The sequence below is a fragment of the Clupea harengus genome, chromosome 14, assembly GCF_900700415.2.
Source record: "Clupea harengus chromosome 14, Ch_v2.0.2, whole genome shotgun sequence".
NCBI classification, from domain to species: domain Eukaryota; kingdom Metazoa; phylum Chordata; class Actinopteri; order Clupeiformes; family Clupeidae; genus Clupea; species Clupea harengus.
Window position 1 is genome coordinate 19,768,958 of NC_045165.1, and position 19,017 is coordinate 19,787,974.

At 44.7% G+C, this 19,017-nt stretch overlaps 2 protein-coding genes across 2 annotated transcripts; both read left to right on the forward strand.

Moving 5' to 3' along the window:
* The first annotated feature begins 4,436 nt into the window (after positions 1-4,436).
* fhl5 (four and a half LIM domains 5) lies at positions 4,437-7,114 on the forward strand. The gene is made up of 5 exons (XM_012836718.3): positions 4,437-4,595; positions 4,988-5,162; positions 5,751-5,920; positions 6,240-6,426; positions 6,920-7,114. The coding sequence occupies exons 1-5, from the start codon at positions 4,437-4,439 to the stop codon at positions 7,069-7,071; spliced, it is 843 nt and encodes a 280-aa protein (XP_012692172.1). The 3' UTR covers positions 7,072-7,114.
* A 1,099-nt stretch (positions 7,115-8,213) lies between these two features.
* si:ch211-266g18.9 (transforming growth factor-beta receptor-associated protein 1) lies at positions 8,214-18,258 on the forward strand. The gene is made up of 12 exons (XM_031580766.1): positions 8,214-8,289; positions 8,697-9,424; positions 9,784-9,978; positions 11,091-11,245; positions 12,544-12,626; positions 12,905-13,249; positions 13,536-13,593; positions 13,694-13,837; positions 14,302-14,442; positions 14,594-14,750; positions 15,567-15,988; positions 16,463-18,258. Exons 2-12 carry the CDS (start codon positions 8,743-8,745, stop codon positions 16,616-16,618), a joined length of 2,538 nt encoding a protein of 845 aa, XP_031436626.1. The 5' UTR covers positions 8,214-8,289; positions 8,697-8,742; the 3' UTR covers positions 16,619-18,258.
* Positions 18,259-19,017: the final 759 nt, after the last annotated feature.

The following is a 19,017-nucleotide window of genomic DNA, read 5'->3' on the forward strand; positions in this document are numbered from 1 at the left end:
TGACTTCGCGGTTGCTATGGCAACACTCCACAAACATAGGCTCCTCCCAGCAGCTGACAGAGGATCTGAATGAACCTATATGATGCCCACAAAGCAGCAGATGGTTTTAAAAAGACAGCTTGCAATTGTCAGTGACTACAATGTTACCAAGAAATGTCTGCTCAGGTTAATTGTGAAGGTCAAAATGTGATCTTGAGCACCAAGAACACATCCAAATACTGTATAACTGCATTTCTGGAGGCCAACCAAGCCCCTCAAAAGACCTGCAGGACGATTTACCTGACACGGGTGTGATGGTGCACCATTCTACTGTGCGGTGCTCTTTGTACAATCATTTGTACTATTCTGTTTGGGGACTTTCTAGCAGCCAGTTGCACAGGAAACATTGTATGGAGGAAGGGAAGAATGGATCCCTCTAAATATCAGCAAATTCAGAATGCAAATGTCATGCAGTCAGTCAAGAAACTGAAGCCTACAAGACGTTGATCTCTACAGGACAATGATTCAAAGTATACCTCAAAATACATCAAGAAGTACTTCATCCAATGTAAATAGTAGCTTGAATAGTAGCAGAATGTCCTGCAGTCCCGAAGCTTCAGCATGATTAAAAATCTGTAGGTAAATCTTAAACATTCTCTAAAATATTAAATACCCTAATGTATTTCAGAACTTGAAGTGATCTGCAAGGAGGAGTGGGTGAAAATTCATAAATTAAGAGTAAAAAGACTTTTAGCTGTCTACAAAAATAATTTGCAAGATGTGACATCTGCCAAAGGAGTGTTACTAAGACCTGACTTGGTAGGGTGTCAACATTTTTGCTCAGGCCACAATTACTTTAAATCGTTGTATCTTTTTTAAGTTCATAAACTTAAGATGTAACACAGCATTAAAATTAGCTGAAAGCCTCATTGTGTAATGTGTCTTTGCTGCAGGGGTTTGATTTACTTCTTTGACTTAAAAAATCGACTAAATCTGCCGTTTCCACAGGGCTGCCCAAATGTTTGCATACAACTGTATGTAGAGTTACCAGAACCAAATACACTTTCTTCTTCTGAAGGGGGGTATTTTTAGAAAACACATATACTGTATGTTTGTGTGAGTAGACTGGAGGGATAAGATTCAGAGTACATATCTACACGGTGAATGCTAGCGTCTGCAAGCGGTATACTCAGATGTCTCAAAGACATGACTTTGGTTCACCAGTTTGTGTTTGTGTTTGTGTGTTGATGTTTCTTCCATTCACACTTTAATCTAGCTGGCTTTCAGGGGTGCCTTAACACCCAGACCCACTTGGTGACAGAGGAAGCGTTGTGAGAGGATAAAGTTCTGCTGGATCATGGAGCAGTCCCCCGAAACCCCCCCCCCCCCCCCCTCACAACCTTTCCGCCTCATTCACTCCCGGGACTATCCAGTTCCAGCGGACCACTTTCCTGAGTGCTCCGTTCTCCCAACGCTTCAGAGCGTTTATCACCTGGCCCTGGAGAGGCTCTTCAGAGGGTGCTCTCGTTACCCTACCCCCATGTCCACCCAGTCTCAGCCAAGACCGCTCCAATTATCTTGTCATCACCATGCTAAGCAACTTTCACCCCTGACATGGATGCTTTGTGTCTCCAAGGAGGTGTCTCCAACGGTTACAACATCCCTCCCTACCGCACGGTTGTCATCACTTGTGAAACTCAGATGGGCTGTTTTGGAGACGCATTGACAAAATCGCCACTGATACTTTTCTCGAAAAGTTCAGCGCCGCTGAATTAAGATGAAAGAGGGGCAAAGACGCTCGATAAAGAGGCAGGTCGATAAGAGGAAATGTTTCAAACTGTATTGGATTTTCAAGAGAGATCAGGTATCAAACAATCTGGTTCACAATAGTAACATAGACAAACACACACACAAACATCTCCCACACACTCAGGCACAGACACACACACACACACACAAACTCACACACACACAAACGCCTGCCCATGTGCACACACATGAACACACACTGGAACACACACAGAAACAAAGTCCTCAAAATCAACTGACAGACACACAGACATAAATGTGTTCCTGTGTGCGCGCACACACGCACACACACACACACACACACACACACACACACACACACACACACACCTGAAAAAAAGGTCCCCAAAATCAACTAACAGTGATACCCACTGTATACCCGATTTAGTTTCCAACATACTCGCCGGTGCCTAGCAACCTTGATCGTGTTACTGTTTGTCTCCAGCCAGTGTCCAGCAGTATGCAGGCTGCATACTAAAAGTTACACATGAATCAGACGTCTTTGTTTGCTGGTACAGACTCACAGTGCGGGCCATGTTAACAGCTGTTCTGAGCGGGAATCTGCAAACAGACATTGCTGTTAAGTAGGTGTCTATGGCACAAGGGGAAAAGTCACATGGTTGCATAACAACCATAACAACAACATATGGCACAAACTAATGCCTATTGAAGTTGTTGTGTTTTCAAAGCACATTTTATTGAAAGCTGGCATTGACAAATAACACGAACACAAAGCAGGCAGCAGATATTCACAGATATTCTGAATCTGTTCTACAACTGGTTAGCTGTTTTACAACCAAAAGCTGTTAGACATCAATACTTGTATTTGTATCCACTATTATTGTTTCATGAATATACCTTTTTTATGTTTCATGGAATCATGTATGTATCATCTCTGATCTGTGTGTGTGAATCCATCTGCTTGCTCCTGATTCCCTCTTCTCCTCCTCTCCTCCCTTCCCTTCTGTCCCCCCTCCCTTTTCTGTCTCTATTTCTCTACCCGGCCGTCCCCAAGCATATGCCCCCCCCCCCCCTTGATCTGAGGTTCTGCTCAGGTTTTTCCTTGCCCCAGTCACTTGTTCTAGGGGGTTCAGGTTCTGGGCTCTGTAAAAGCACCTAGAGACAACTCAATTGTTATTGGCACTATCTAAATTAAATTGAGTTGAATTGAATCTGAAAGAAAGAATATTCACACAGTCACACATACTACGATACCAAGATGACCTAAATTCAGTAAACCACAGTAAAAACAAATATCTCACCTAGATGTGGGAACAATTGGAACAATTGGAATCCGGTAGGAAAATTATTCAAATGACATAATTTGCATAAGAATATAACTCAAACGACTTGCATGATTTTCATATTGTCATGGACTCATTAATCCTCCTCATTTATCCAGAGCAATGCAGTGCCATGAAGGCCTGCGGTTTTTGAGAACGCTTTTAGATACTTGGTCCCAGGATCTTGGCATGGCCATCAAGAGGCTCTGCCAACTAAGACACAATCCTGCAGAACAATGACTACAGGAGCATCGTACAAACACCAACCACACAGTCTCCTCTGGTACTGGTGGGCTTGTGTTGCCTCTAACTTGGGCCCAACAGCTGACCTTCACTAGATCTGTTGGATTACGTTTTTGGACTAGAGGCCTTCCTGGGCTATTTTTTGCCCGAAGAGCCCCCCCCCCCCTAATCCTGCTGCAAAATGATACATCTGCTTGCAATTGCTAATATCCAACGAGCAGTCAGCAATGGTCAACTATGAAACACGCTTTGTTTCAGATATCAAAAGTGGTTTGCATATTTGCCCTCATTTGAAATTTTCATCTGTGAAAAGCAACCTTCACTGTCTATTTACGACTAAAATGCCTGATAAATAATTGTTTGTTCAGGCTGAACACACACGGAGGCCCCTCTCGAGGAAAGCTGGCCCTGTTTGCCTGACCCTGCAGCTACAGAGAGCCTGTCAACTGATCTCAAGCCAAGACGGTGTCAGTATTTATTAAGATGCTTAGCAATCACTGGGCCCATGGCCTTGTTCGTGGCTGAAGCACAGTTAGACTTTGCCACCGGCGACATATGTGTGTGTGTGTGTGCAAGGACGAATTCCACCTCAATCAAAATGACACGGCCGTGTTTGGTCGTAGATAGCCCACACGCCTGCCTACCAGGCCCGATACTTATTGTTGTTTTTTCGTGTCGTAAAAGCAGCGGGCATACAGAGCGTGCAGTGGGGGAACTCCCATAAAAGGTGCAGCAATGTGCTGTCGGCATGGTCTCTCTCCCCAGGGACCCTCGGCTAATAAGAGGGCTCGTATTTATAGGCTGTCTGTTCAATGCATCCCCCCTAATCCCTGGCCATCACTGCGCATCTTCACTCTACGACCCCCCCTAGCCAAAAGCCTCTGCGTGTGTGTGTGTGTGCGCGAACATCACAGTGCAGTAAGTATCATGTATTTGTCACTATAAATGTTAAATGATAGATATGTGCATTGCTTTTATCTATCTTACACCTTGACCTGCAGGTAGGCACTGGGACTGTGCAGCCTTCAATTGTATTACAGTGTTGATTGGCTGTATATACCACTGCAGCAGATATTTGGATTGTCTTTCCAAAATCTATTTCTCTCTGACCCTCAAGTAACGATGTCTGCTGAACGCTTTGACTGCCATTACTGCAAGGAGTCCTTGCTGGGGAAGAAGTACATCCTGAAGGAGGACACCCAGTACTGCACTAAATGCTATGAGAATCTGTTTGCTAACAGCTGTGACGAATGCACCCTGCCTATCGGATGCAACAGCAAGGTAAGAGAGACATGGCAGCTAGCATCTCGTTTTTACAGCTCTTTGGCAAATACACATACAAATACTCTCTCTCTCTCTCTTGCACACACACACACACACACACACACACACACACATGCACACAAGTACACATACTCTCTCTCTTTTGCACACACACACTCATGCACACAAATACACATACTCTCTCTCTCTCGCACACACACAAATACACATACTCTCTCTCTCTCGCACACGCACACATCTTACATAAAACCCACAAACAAAACACACTTCACAACACAATCGCATTCTTTTTTCAAAGCATTCTTCTCATCCTGAATTAGTTTCATGCATTTTCGCTTCGGCCACACTAGGGTATAACTTCTTCTCCCTCTACTCTCCCTCTATGGCAGGACCTGTCCTATAAGGAGCGCCACTGGCACGACCAGTGCTTCAAGTGTGCCAAATGCAGCCGCTCCCTGGTGGAGAAGGCCTTCGCCGCCAAGGACGAGCTCCTGCTCTGCACCGACTGTTACTCTCACGAGTACTCCTCCAAGTGTAACACCTGCAAGAAGACCATCATGCCAGGTACCGTCTGACTGGATTGGCCTGCAGGGCTTAATGTCATAATGGCACTTTGCAATGAGAGTTTAGTCTGGGGGACAACTTGTTGAAAATGAATGCACACAAGACAAATATCGATAGGCCTTTCCCCCTAACCCAACCTGTGCATATGCCTGTGTAGCATTCTCCTCCTCAGAGCCCGGCACTTTGACTTTTAGCCCTGCCTTTCGGGATGTGTTTGGAGTGGTTGGGAAATGTTGCTGTAATTGCTCCTATCCACATTGCACACTTCACCAAGGTCCTGAGATGTAAATACTAACATACTTCTGACTACATGAGACTACCGTTAGAGCAACCCAGCCATTTGACGTTGATATGAGACACTGGGGCAGCCCAAACACTCATCAGCATATTGTTTGTATTTAGTGTGGCCCTCAATAGTTGTGTAAACACACCAAGTCTATACTGTCAGCCGTCTGCATGAACATAAAAGCTTTGAAAAATATTACAGAGTGCTAGATGTGGGCATCAGCACTAAACACTAAACTTCTCCTCTTTGTGTGTGTGTGTGTGTGTGTGTGTGTGTGTGTGTGTGCCTGCGTCTGATCTCAGGCTCAAGGAAGATGGAGTACAAAGGGAATAGCTGGCATGAGACCTGTTTCCTGTGCCAGCGCTGCCAACAGCCAATAGGAACCAAGTCCTTCATCCCCAAAGACAATGGCTACTTCTGTGTCCAGTGCTATGAGAAGCAGTTTGCCTACCAGTGCTGTGCTTGTAAAAAAGTAAGTCACGATTCCAGTGAGTCAGTTTGATTAAAAATAATAAAAAGAAATGGCATGACGTTTGTCACAGCAAATGACTGTGATGACAAACTTTCCTGTAAAAATGGGCTTTGTTGCATATGTAATTGTGATTCACTGGAACAAATCCAAAAGTTCAAATCCCAATGTGCATTGCATTCAAATAACAAAATGGCTTTGAGGGAGTTCCAATACCAAAAGAGTCTAAGGTGTCAGTCAGGGTGCATTATTCTCTAATAACTGCACTACCTCCACATTACCACACCCTGTGACCTGAAGCTAAACCACCTGTCCACCGCAGGCTATAACCACTGGTGGAGTGACCTACCAGGACAAGCCGTGGCACAGGGAGTGTTTCCAGTGCATCGGCTGCAAGAAGCAGCTGGCAGGGCAGCGCTTCACCTCCCGAGAGAACTACCCCTACTGCCTGGAGTGCTTCAGCAACCTCTACGCAAAGAAGTGCGTTGGCTGCACCAAACCCATTACAAGTAAGTTTGAGCGTTTGATAGTAGGTATTACCAACAGATTCTCCAGTGATCTGAGCGATCGAGCAGGTGTGTGCTGCTAAAACATGTCTGAGAGATAATTTGGTCCTGTTCCATTTAGTGATTTAAAAACAAACATTGTGGAATGTAAGAAATAATAGCAACTTCATGTAACTTTACTGTAATCACATTTCAGACCAGCTGCCAACAGAACATACCAGTATCAAATTGCCTAAATCAGTCTGACTGCTGGATATGTACGAGTTGATGTCTATGCCTTTTGGTTTGCGACATGCCCCACATATGTATGTGCTGGCATATAATGATGCGTGTACATTTGTGTATGTGCATATATTCATGTACCTGCATATGTGTATCTGTCTGCACACGCTTTATGTGCCTAAAGATGTATGGGCTGTGTACTTGCATATGTTTGGTTTGTATCTGTGTATCTTATGTATTGACTATGTGTGTGTGTGTGTGTGTGTGTTTGAAGGCCTGGCTGGATCAAAGTACACCTCGTTTGAGGAGCGTCAGTGGCACAGCGAGTGCTTCACCTGCATGCAGTGCTCCGTGTCGCTGGTGGGCCGAGGCTTCCTCACACAGAGGGACGACATCCTGTGCACCGATTGCGGACGGGAGAAGTGAGATGGCCAAAGATATGTACAACAAACAAACAGCAAACAAGGCTGACTTCAGTCAGTTTATTGTGGCACAAACGACACACAGCAACACACAAACACTCACACTCACACTCACACACACACACAAACACACACACACACACACACACACACACACGCACACACACATTGATGCACACATACACACGCACGTGCACACACGCACACACACACACACACACAGACTTGATGCACACATACACACGCACATGCACGCACACACACACACACACACACACACACACACACACACACACACACACACACACAACTATATATATATATATACCCACACTCACACTGTTTAGGATATAATGCAGTGTATTCAGTGTATTATAGCAATGTTGCTGTAGCTCCTACATTGCTAAAAAAGGTGAATCTGCCATAATTGACTTTCTCTGTGTGTACTTTAAAGAACTAAACACAGTTTGTATGCATGTATCAACGTTGCAGTTGTGTGTATATTCTATAAAATATAAAACATGCCCTTGTATCTTGTTCTTGTCTTTTTATGCAGAGTCGTACTAAATGTTTAATGGCTTAATGACAAACAACAAAATACGCGTAACCACACAGAAGAGTGAATGCAATGGAAACAATACAGTGCACACATTACCAACAAATGGACTCTAATGGATCAGCATTAAGCATTTTTCTTAAATAAAGTTTTCACATACGCAAAGCATTGAAATGGATAGTGCCTTAAAACATTGAAATGCATAGTGCCTTGTTAAACCCTTCGGCGGGCCAAGATTTGACACAATCTTCCTGGTATCACTGTCAAGCATTATATTTCAGATAGGGCATATGGTACAAATGGTATTTTATCATATTTTGAGGGATTCTCTGTAGCATGACTTGAAAATCTGCCTCCATCCTATGCCTAAGACTGAAAAGTAGGCCTTGGAATTTGGGTATGCAATTTTAGGAGGAAACTGCCAAAAAATGGCAAGACTCATGCCGTTTGCCGCAGCACACACTCACACACAGACGCTGGTTAATGAAAGCACGTGAGCATATGAACCTCCTCCGTGTGGCATTGTGCAACTGTGAGCACAAACCGAAGAACTGGCTACAAAGTGCTGACTCCTGCTTCCTCCCAGGATGACAGCAGTCACATGGCAAGGTCAAAGTATACTTAGAGGAGTGAGGTTTTTTACACCAGCGCTGTGAGCAAGGCGAGGTAAGGACAACTTCACTTTGAAACACAAACAACAAACATTGCAGAGTGTGATTTCAGCATTGCATGATTGAGGGTGATAAGGAATCTCTTTATTTTACTCTTTTCTATAAAAGCTACATCTACAAGCAAACAGAGTGAAGTATGCAAACGGTTTTAAAGTGCTGCCGAGGTGAGGGTGGGCACAAGGGTTTAGATTGGCAAGTTGCCAAGAAGCTGAGAATTTAAGGGTAATTAGAGGGTAGTGGGTAGTTTGTTTATTATTTACAAATTGTGTAAAGATTGTCCAAAATCTTCCAAAAATGTAGAAGCAGAACATGTACTTTCAGAGTACTTGTATAATTCTACATTGCAGAGTATAAGTTTGGCGACTACCATACATTTGATATCATCTTTCTCCCTCGACTTAGCATTTGAAAGTGTTCCGCTGTCACTTCACACTATCAGTGACCCGCCATGAGTCTCAGAGTCTTCAGCTCCGTGCTTCTGACAGAGAAGCCGACGACAGGCAAAGGGAAGGACAAAGCTGGCATTCAGTGTGTGGAGTGCTGCTGCAAGAGCCTCTACATAGGGGGGAAGGACAGTGTGGTCCATCAGTTAAACCTGCCGGCCATGGGGGCCGCCGCCGCAGCCACTCCAAACGTCCGGGAGGTCAACCGCAGACAGATGGGCAGGGGTGGCGCCGTCGTTCAGCTGAGGGCTATCCCTGTCCTCAACCACCTGCTTGTGCTCTGGGATGGTTCCGTCACCGCCCTGAACATGTTCTCCTTAGAACCCGTCCCGCCACTGAAGAAGCTCCAGAACGTGTCCTGCATGGAGGTTAGCGCCTCTGCTTCCCCCACCCAGCCAGTGTATGTGGAGCTCCTCACGGCCTCCGTGAAGAGGAGGTGCGTAAGCCTCCACAGGGTGTATGTGAATAAGTGGGAGTGCCTGAAGCAGCTGCCCCTGTTGCAGGAGCCCATGGCTTTGGCAGTGAGGGAACCCTGTGTGTGTGTGGCCACAGCTGACAGGTACATGTTGCACGATTATGAGAGTGGAAACACGCTCGACCTGTTCCAGCACAACCTGAGCAAGCCCAACCTGATCGTAAAACAGGCGGGGGAAAGGGAGTTCCTTCTGAATGGACCTGGATCACTGGGTGAGAGTTAATCCATTCATTTATCAGTCAACCAATCAATCAATCAATTAATTAATGAATTTAATTAATTAAATAAGCCCTCTGTCTGGTTCTCCCTCCATCCATCCATTCGTCTCTCTATCTATCCATCCATCCATCTATCCATCCATCTATCTATCTATCTATCTATCTATCTATCTATCTATCTCTCTGTCTGTCTGTCTGTCTGTCTGTCGGTCCATCTAATCTAATCTGCTCTGGGTCAGTATCCTTTGCAACCTGACTGTATCACTTCAGTTTCATACACAGTACCTCATGCAGAAACTGTTGGCACTGTGACTGCCGGAGACATCTGACCCCTGGCGTCTGTTCCCCCTCAGGCATGTTTGTGATGTCAGATGGCATCTCCCAGCGTCCACCGGTGCCGTGGCCTGAGGGCGTCCTGGACGCAGCCGTGTGCTTCCCTTACACCCTGGCCCTGCAGAGTCAAGCAGTGCACGTCTACAGCATGCTGGACCAGAAGCTGAAGCAGGTCATCCCCATACCGAAGGCAGGAGCACTGACCTCGACCACAGGTGGCACTTTCCCACTAGCCTTTACTCTTCCATGGTGCAATCATAACGGGGCAGTGTCTCAGAAAGGCTTTGGGTTTGGGCTTTTAGGCTATGGGTTGGGACGCGCATGGAACATTTCATTCTACTACAAATAGCTACGTATTGAACAGATTCTGCATGTAGTCAGTGTCAATCTACTCAACTGACTCATGAGGTACCACACCTGCCTACTGGCATTTCTCTTACATGGTGCAATCACACAATGGTAGTATCTCAGACAGCAAATCCCAAGATAAAATTCAGCGATGAAGAGTTCAGTGGTGTGGCTAGGAACAACACAGAATGTGATTGGTTTATGTACGCCCCATTTCCTGACTTTAACTGTTAATATTATTACTCTATATTTCACTTTATCATTTCTATATTTTATAGTCCAATCAAACCCTAGCAATGCCTCAGACATGGACACTACACATGATCTACTGGTTGAGAGACACATGTCACAGGTGTCTATACATTTTAAAAAATGTCTTTTTTTTTTTGCTGTGGATGACAACAGAGAAACCTCCTTGTCATATGTTTAACAGATGATATAATAACTAATGTCTGTAAACTTGGATAGACATTGTGGCAGATAGTGAAGCAAAATGAACTGAACTGAATGTAATTTTGTGAAAGTGTGAAAAATCGCAATATACTACACATACCTATATATACACTGAACACATTCTGCATGCAGTCAATGTCAATATATGGAACACATTCAGGAACTAAAAACCAACAATACTATGTCTTAGTTTCAACTGTGTTATAATGTGCCTACCGTCTGAAGTCTCGGCAGTGCACCTTGCTGAAGATGAGTCATAGCTTACACTGCAATTGGTATTCCTAACATGCTCATTTCAAAAACTTATTTTTTTCTGTGCAATGTGATCCTATCGAGGATAATGATGGTGGTGATGATAATGATGATAATTATCTTAAGTGGGGCCATTTAAAAAAGACTACAAGAGTCAATCCAGCCGAGGATAACTGCTCAGACCTTTCAAAATACAGAAATAACAGGCTTTTTCTGCACCTCTCTCCACCCTAACACCCCACTCTATCCCTCCCATCCCCCCTGCTTCTCCCAGAGGGTGTGTTTGTCATTGCCGAGAGAGACATTTACTGCCTGCGTCCCAGTGCCCTTGGGGATCAGATAGAAGCCCTGGTGGCTGAAGAGGAGATGGACCAGGCTTTGGTTCTGCTGGAGGGAGTTAAAGATCTCCTGCCACAGGACACATACAAGGTAAAATACCAGCAAGGGAAACAGTGAACATATTGGCCTGTTCTGAGGTCAGCGTTTGACTCCAGCTTTGATGTTTGTGTCTATAGCTCAGCTGGTAGAGTAAGGCGCTAACAACACCAAGGTCATGGCTTTGTTACCCAAGGAACACACATACTGATGAAAAGGATACTGATAAACCTTTCTATACAACACAGCAAATCACTTTGGATAATAGCGTCAGCTGAATGACTGAAGGTAAATGTGAATCTCTATCAGCTGAGGGGACGCATCTGTTACACACCCACACAGCTGTTACACATCTGTCTCTTTTCATGTTATGAAATAATACGCAGGAATGTAAATCATATTACTGGCATAAACCCTTCAAAATGATTAAATCAGATGAAGCACACCTACTGTGGATGAGAGGGGTCTGACACACACACACACACATGCACACACACACACACACACACACTACAAGCATTACAACGGTTGAATTTTGATGGGATGTATGTCGCCCGTGCTCTTAAGCACTTAATCGAGTCATTGTGTCTATGGGGATAAGCTACCCGCTAGCTTGAGCTGATTACACGGCGTATTCGTGAGATACACAGAGACCAGATGTGACACGTGGTATAAAATCAGTTCAGGCGGGAGAGAGAAATATAGGTTAGCCCAGCCCGACACAAGAACTGTGGTTCATATCTGGGCTGCACCAAGCACAGAAACAGCTGATATCAGTGCCACTGTCTTACTACAGAGATCATGGATGACTTGCATCCCACTGGGAGCACATTGCAAATTGCAGTCATTAAATTGAAAGCCTTTATTGCCATTGTATAGCTCTTCAAACAATGCAATTTGGAGCAGATCCAATATCATGGGTTCTATACCAAGGAGAATACACAGACTAATAAAATGTACATGTATTGTGCTCTCAATTGGCGTAAAAGTGCCTGTCAAAAGAATTCATGTGAGGTAGGAGGCATGCACTAACGTCATAGTTTTGACCCTCTTCATAGTTAGCTTTTTAGCTAGACAGCCAGGAAATATCCTTCCCTACTGGCCTGATCACCAGGGTGATTCTGGTCAGTGGTACCCTCATGCATACATTCATTTCTCATGTCAGTAGGACATGTGGTGTTAAATAATTCAGATGAAGAGCTATGCAGCTAATCTGGTCATGTATTATTATGGAAGGACTATTATTTAATCCCACTGTCATCTTGGCCCTAGGGTTGAAGGGCAAGTTGCCTTGTGTGGGCTAACGCTATTCTTTTTTTTTTATTCCATCATTCATTATTCATGATTCTTAGGACCTACGGAAGAACATTTCCTGCATGTTGGGATTAATGCACTTCAACCAAGAGTGCTTCAGAGAGGCCAAAGAACTCCTAATGTAAGGACTTGTGAATCAATGTTCTAATAATGTATACATTACTGAAATCTTGCCACTATGAATTGACAACATTAACATTTATTACATTTACGATTGTTCAGAATGATTTAAATGTACATGTGTAGCTTCATACAAGCTGAAACACGAATTAAGCCATATTATACTACAGTGAAGCAATACACTCCTACTGCTTCCATTTTGTTTTTGTGAACTGTTGTGACTGCATCAGTTAAAACGTTCTGTGATTAAGCCTCTCCTGCTTTACACTGTTTTCCCAGAGAAAGTCACCTGGACCCGCGGGAAGTCATCCATCTGTACCCAGAGGTGAACAGCGCCTGTGGCGACTTCGACACCCAGCTGCCGTCCATCAGTAACAGCAGAGACTTGCGAACCCTGAGCAGGGAGGACCAGGCCTCGTACCAGCGCTTCCTCCACTTCCTGGGCGACTTCCTGCGAGCGGTCAGAGGGACGGCTCAGGCCGTGGCCTGCCGGTCGGACGTGGACTCCGCACTGTTGAAAGTGTATCTGCAGTCAGAGGAGACTGAGAGGCTCCTTCAGCTGGTGTGTGCTCTCAATGACTGCCATCTTGACCTGTGTGCCTCAGCGCTGAAGCAGCACAAAAGGTTAGAATACCTGGTTTATTTACTTGCTTGCAAAAGTAAAAGATATTTATTTATTTTTGTTTTTGTAAGTCGCTTTAGACAAAAGTGTAAATACCTTAACCATAACCACCATATTTCCACATGCTTTCTTTTTGCAGATTTTTTGAACTTTTTAAATGGCAATAATAGTGAAGAATATATTTATTTATTTATTTACTTTGTTTCTGTAAGTCGCTTTGGACAAAAGTGTCTGCTAAATACCTTAACCATATCCATCACCATATTTCCACATGCTTTCTTTCTGCAGATTTTTTGCCCTTGGACTACTCTACCAGAGTCACGGTCAACATTTCAATGCGATCCAGGTAACGATTCAGCACAATGATTCCTCTCCATGCCTAAAACTGATCCCGTCCCCTCCAGGACGGCAGACTGCCAGCTACAACAGTGGCTTTGTCTCCGCAGACGTGGGTGTGGATAGCTGAAGGGCGGTACGATGACAGCTCTGCGACCAATGTGTACGATCACATCCTGAGCACACTCAGACGGCTGAACGACAGAGACACCTTCTGGAAGTTTGCAGACTGGGTTTTGCAGAGAGATCAGGAGGTATTCTATTCTTTCTCTCTCGCCTCCACACAGTACGTACACACACACACACACACACACACACACACACACACAGACACAGACACGTTTCTCCTGCTCTGCACAGCAGCATAGGGTAGAGGGCAGAGTTGCACAGCGAATGCAATAATGAGACGAGAGTTAAGAGGACACAGAGACCTGCACAGTACAGTACACACGGACACACACACACACACACACACACACACACGCAGGTCAATGTCACCTCCACGAGAGTTAAGACGGGTGTCAAAGACCTCCACGAGAGTTAAGACGGGTGTTAAAGACCTCCTCGAGAGATAAGAGGACAACCCAGAGAGCTGCATTTCCCAGGCACATTCTGAAACTGAACTGTGAATTTGTGTGTGTGATTGTCCAGTGCTGTAACAGTGTCATATAACTATGAATGATAATTGTCATTTTGTGTGTCTCATCTCCACATGAAGGCTGGAGTACAGATCTTCATACAGGACACTGAGGGCTCCATTCCTCCCTTTCACTCAGACGAGGTCATCTGTTTTTTACAAAAGTATCCCGTGTCTTTGCTGACATATCTGGAATATTTAGTCGGAGAATTAAAAAGCAAGGTCGGTGCTAAACCCCTGGCATGCATGTTTAATGCCATAATACTTTAATACGACAAGGCTTGGATGAGATTTAGCGTGGTATTCGGACGGAGGGGGGAAGACCCCTGGCGTCCCTGACATGATGGTCTCTGATGAAGTGGTCTCTTCGCAGGAGGAGAGGCATCACACCCTCCTGGCCCTGGCATATGTCGCCCAGATTCTTCAGCAGGGCTCCGGAGAGGCTGTCGAATCCGCTGGCGAAAGCGTCAGACGGAAGCTGCAGCAGCTTCTGTGGCAGTCGACTCAATGTGATGCTGGCGCTCTGCACGGTCAGTGGATCTCATGATGATAAACACACACACCGATGATTACCACACACACACACACACACACAGTCAGGTCGTCTGAGGTGGGTTAGGGCTATAGGTGGTTTGAAGCAGGTTAGGATCAAACCTGCAGCAGCTTTGACTCACTGTGACCCCCTCACTCTGGGAGTCCGAAGATGATGAACAGAAGTCTTGATAATTCAGTGGGGTTGTCCGAGGTAACAGCGCTTTTAAATTTAAAACATTTTTATGTATTTTTTCAATGTAGTCTTGATTAGGCTGAAAATTCAGTAAGTAACAGAAGAAACAGAGTGTAGCAGCGGGATTGGTTGTCAGTGAGGAGGGAGCATGTCTGGGCATGGATGATGGTGTGTATGTGTGAGTTTGTGCGAAAGACAGAGACTGTGTGTGTGTGTGTGTGTGTGTGTGTGTGTGTGTGTGTGTGTGAGTGTATATATGTGTGTGTGTGTGTATCTCAGGACATCCTGTTTCATATTATGATGATCATCTCCAAACCGGTTAATGGCAGATGGTGTTCAATCTGTCAATGAAAATCCCCCTGGAGTGAAATCTGTGATTACACCTTCAAAGCATCCTTCACTAACCAAAAATGCTCTTTTATCCAAAACAAACAATACAAACTGAAGGAGAAACAGTAAAACCATAAAACAGAATCAATGTACCATTGTTCTGATATTCTACTGTTAAGGTATGTCTTATTCTTTTATGAAGGTCCCCTGTAAATGCTGAATGTCATTTTGTCATTATGGTGTTGACATATCATAACCTACACGCATACACACTGCATCTGTATTGCAGATAAAATTTCATGCACGAGCTTACACACGGAGAAAGCGATCCTGCTTGGGAAGGCTGGGGAGCATAAGAAGGCCCTTCAGATCTTAGTCCACAAAGAGAAAGACAGGCAGGCAGCAGTGGATTACTGCTGGAGGACCTCTGCTGGTCGAGAGCGGGACTTCAGGCAGAGGCTCTTCCTCTCACTGCTTCAAATCTACCTGGACTCCACACCAGCAGTGGGAGCTGCTGCAGACCTGCTGAACAACCACGCCGCCGCGTTCGATGCGATGGTCGTGCTGCAGGTGCTGCCAGGCAGCTGGTCAGCGCAGCTGGTGATGCGCTTCTTGCGGGAAGCGTTAAGGGACGCCTTTCACCAGAGGAGGATGAAGGAGGTGGAGAGGGCCTTGGCCAGGGCAGAGCAGCACAGGCTCATATACACACGGGTGAGCAGCACCAAAACAAACATGCTAACTAAAGATTCCAAAGGTACCAACTATAATAGAACTGGAACAGAAACTCGAAAAAAGAAAAGGCTCTTGCTAGAATACAGATGCAGTGGATGCTCTAATGAGAACCTTTAGTTGGGGTGAACTTTATCAAAGAACATTCACCACATTTGCAGTTTCGATGCAACTTTCAGATGTCAGGTCAATGACACATGGTTTTTGTCAATAACTGGTTCTTTATGTGTAGAAACTTCTGCATAGAATCTTTAATCATAGAACCTTCACTAATGAACTTTATACATATCTTGACTTTTGTCCTCGGTTTCGCAGCTCAGGCATTGAAATCACAGTCCAGGTGCTGTATGTGGATCTGCTGTTTTTAACTTATCTTGGCCTGTCAGCAGAGCACACAAGGACACATCTAACAAGGCACTGATGATGACTGTGCTCTCTGTCTCTCTCTCTCCTCAGACTAAGACCTCAAACACGATGATAAAACTGGAGAGCAGCACCATGTGCCATGTCTGCCAGCGTCTCCTCACACGGCCCGAGTTTGTCTTCACACCAACGGGCGAACTCGCCCACCTCCACTGCACAACAGGAGGCAAAAGTGCCCAGACATTATAGTACCCATTTAGCAAAGCCAGAGTCCCAACCAAACACTACAAAGTACAAATCTGAACCTGAAAATGCCTACATCTCCTTTAGACTTCAGTCCACACATTTACTTCTTTCGGTAAATAACTGCATAATTAGAGCAACTTTATGGGACTGGGAATCATACATCACAAGGCGCTGCACTGCTAAACTGTGTGTCGGGTACAGTGCATGTCCCCAGGGGTTTATGGCGGCCGCCTCTTAACCGTGCGCTCGTAAGTCCTTTTTGTGGCCACATGCTGACGTCAGCACAGGAGGGCACCCGTTGCCACGCCGCACATCTCCTTCGGTTCGTTTGAAGCCAATTACAGCTTAGCTCTGATACTTTGTGTCACAAGCAGCACAAAAGCGAGAAGGTTGCAGGGGCAACTTTACAGGCAACTAGACGGTCTGAAGGTGTGTGAGAGTGGCTGTGTGCATTCTGGGCATGTTTTCTAATGTTTGCCTGTCAGGCAGGGACACCTGAACTGGGCCTGGACCCGCTCCAGAAATGCTGACTGTGGTCCGACAGATGCGCCGGTCAGACTCCCACAGGACACACTCCGGAGGACATTTCAGCCTCACCGCAGTCTAGCCCGACAGGAAGACCCTAGCTATTTTATACCCACGCATGTTACTAGTGCAAGTCATGTGCCCGTCTCCATCAGGTGTCCGAAAATAAACGAAAGACAAAATCCTTTTCAGCCCCCTCACAGGCCTAATTTGCCTTGTGGCGGCCCCAAAACATACATCCCAGGGCACTATATGACACTGTGAATATTCTGCTTGCATTAAAATACACTCAAAAATACCACAGAAGTGGAGCTTGACTGCTTTTGGAGGGTGATATATATTCCATAGACCATAGCATGTCAAAAACCACTTCCCATGAATGAGATATATTGTTATAGTGGGCAACCGCATGGGCCGTAGTCGGAGGAATCAGAGGCTACTTTTTTACATGTTAACCTCAAAGGTTCAGGCTGTGGGCCCAAGGACGTCCTTCTGACCTGGCGTGTCTGTCTTCCAATACCCTAAAAGGTTTCACTGCCTGTATATATATATACAGTATATTCATTAATTCCACAAAAAAACCCAGTCTTCTGACACATAAATGCATATACCGTTTAATTCAAATGATAGTGTTCGAAAAGTAATAATATGTAAACAAATATAGCAATATGTGGAAACTTGTTCTAAGTAAGCATAAACATATAGTATTGTGCCAGATGGAGAAGGAAAATGGCCCAGATTTATGAATCGAAGCTCTTTTGACTTAATGCTAACCGTAGGCACGCATGCTTTTTTTCTCTTCATCTGTCCAACTGGACTTTTAAAAGGAGGAGCGTACATATAAATTGCTGCCTGGGCTAAAAGCTGCCATTGCGAAGGGTTGTGTGTGAGAGGGAGTTTGTAAACACATGAATGCATGCGCGTGGGACGTACCTTGTGTTTTTCTCTTGCACGTCCATGACCGCCTTTGGCCCTGAAGGAACCTGATCCATTACTGTTTGGGTTAAGTCCGACTTAACTGGACTGAGAGTTCTTATTGACCCCTCATAACTCTGATTATGTTTAACATTATGATGGCCATTTGTGTGATTAAAGTTTCAAATGACAAAAAAAAAAAAGTAAAAGGCGAAAAAGTGTGCTTTCTAGTGGTTAAATAATCACTTTGTTGTAAATATTGACTCTCAAATGTGCAGGTCTTGTAAGTAATCACGTGGGCAGGCTGGATGGTTGCTGGCAGGACTCCTGTATCTTTAAAGGGCACCCACACATATGGTCATTTCACACTCCAGGAAACAGGACGGGATGCAAAAATCAACAGTTATGGAACAGATTATGGTAGAAAACCAGACGTGGCTCCCTTTATAAATATCGAGGCAGAAAAGCATAACAGGAACATTCTCTTCTCAAACTCTCTGTCTAAATTTAAAAGCATGCCTGATCTTAAATTGCAACTGTTTACTGAAAACATTTCAGTAAAACAGTACATTTGATTCAGATGGAGCACGGCGTGTGCCTGAAGGTAAGAGCTTGTCATTGAGTTTTTATTCCAAGACAAGCAAAATATACTGTGTCTCCCCACAATGTCAAGTCAAGTCACACTAAGGACTGGAGACTTCTGTTGATGCGTGTCCACAGTAATTACCTTTCACTACAAAATCAACTCAAGACACTTCAACTCTCTGCTTTTATTTTTACATCAGTGCACCTATTAACTGGCCAGAGACAGCTCATCTTGGCCAAATGGTGAAATCAGGTACTTCAATAAATAAAAACCCTTGCATGGGAAAAGTGTGTAACATGAAGTGTATGCCAGTCATTTTTAGAAAACTTGCCACAAATTACGGTGTCGTCTCCCTCGTGACGCATTTTTGAGTGGT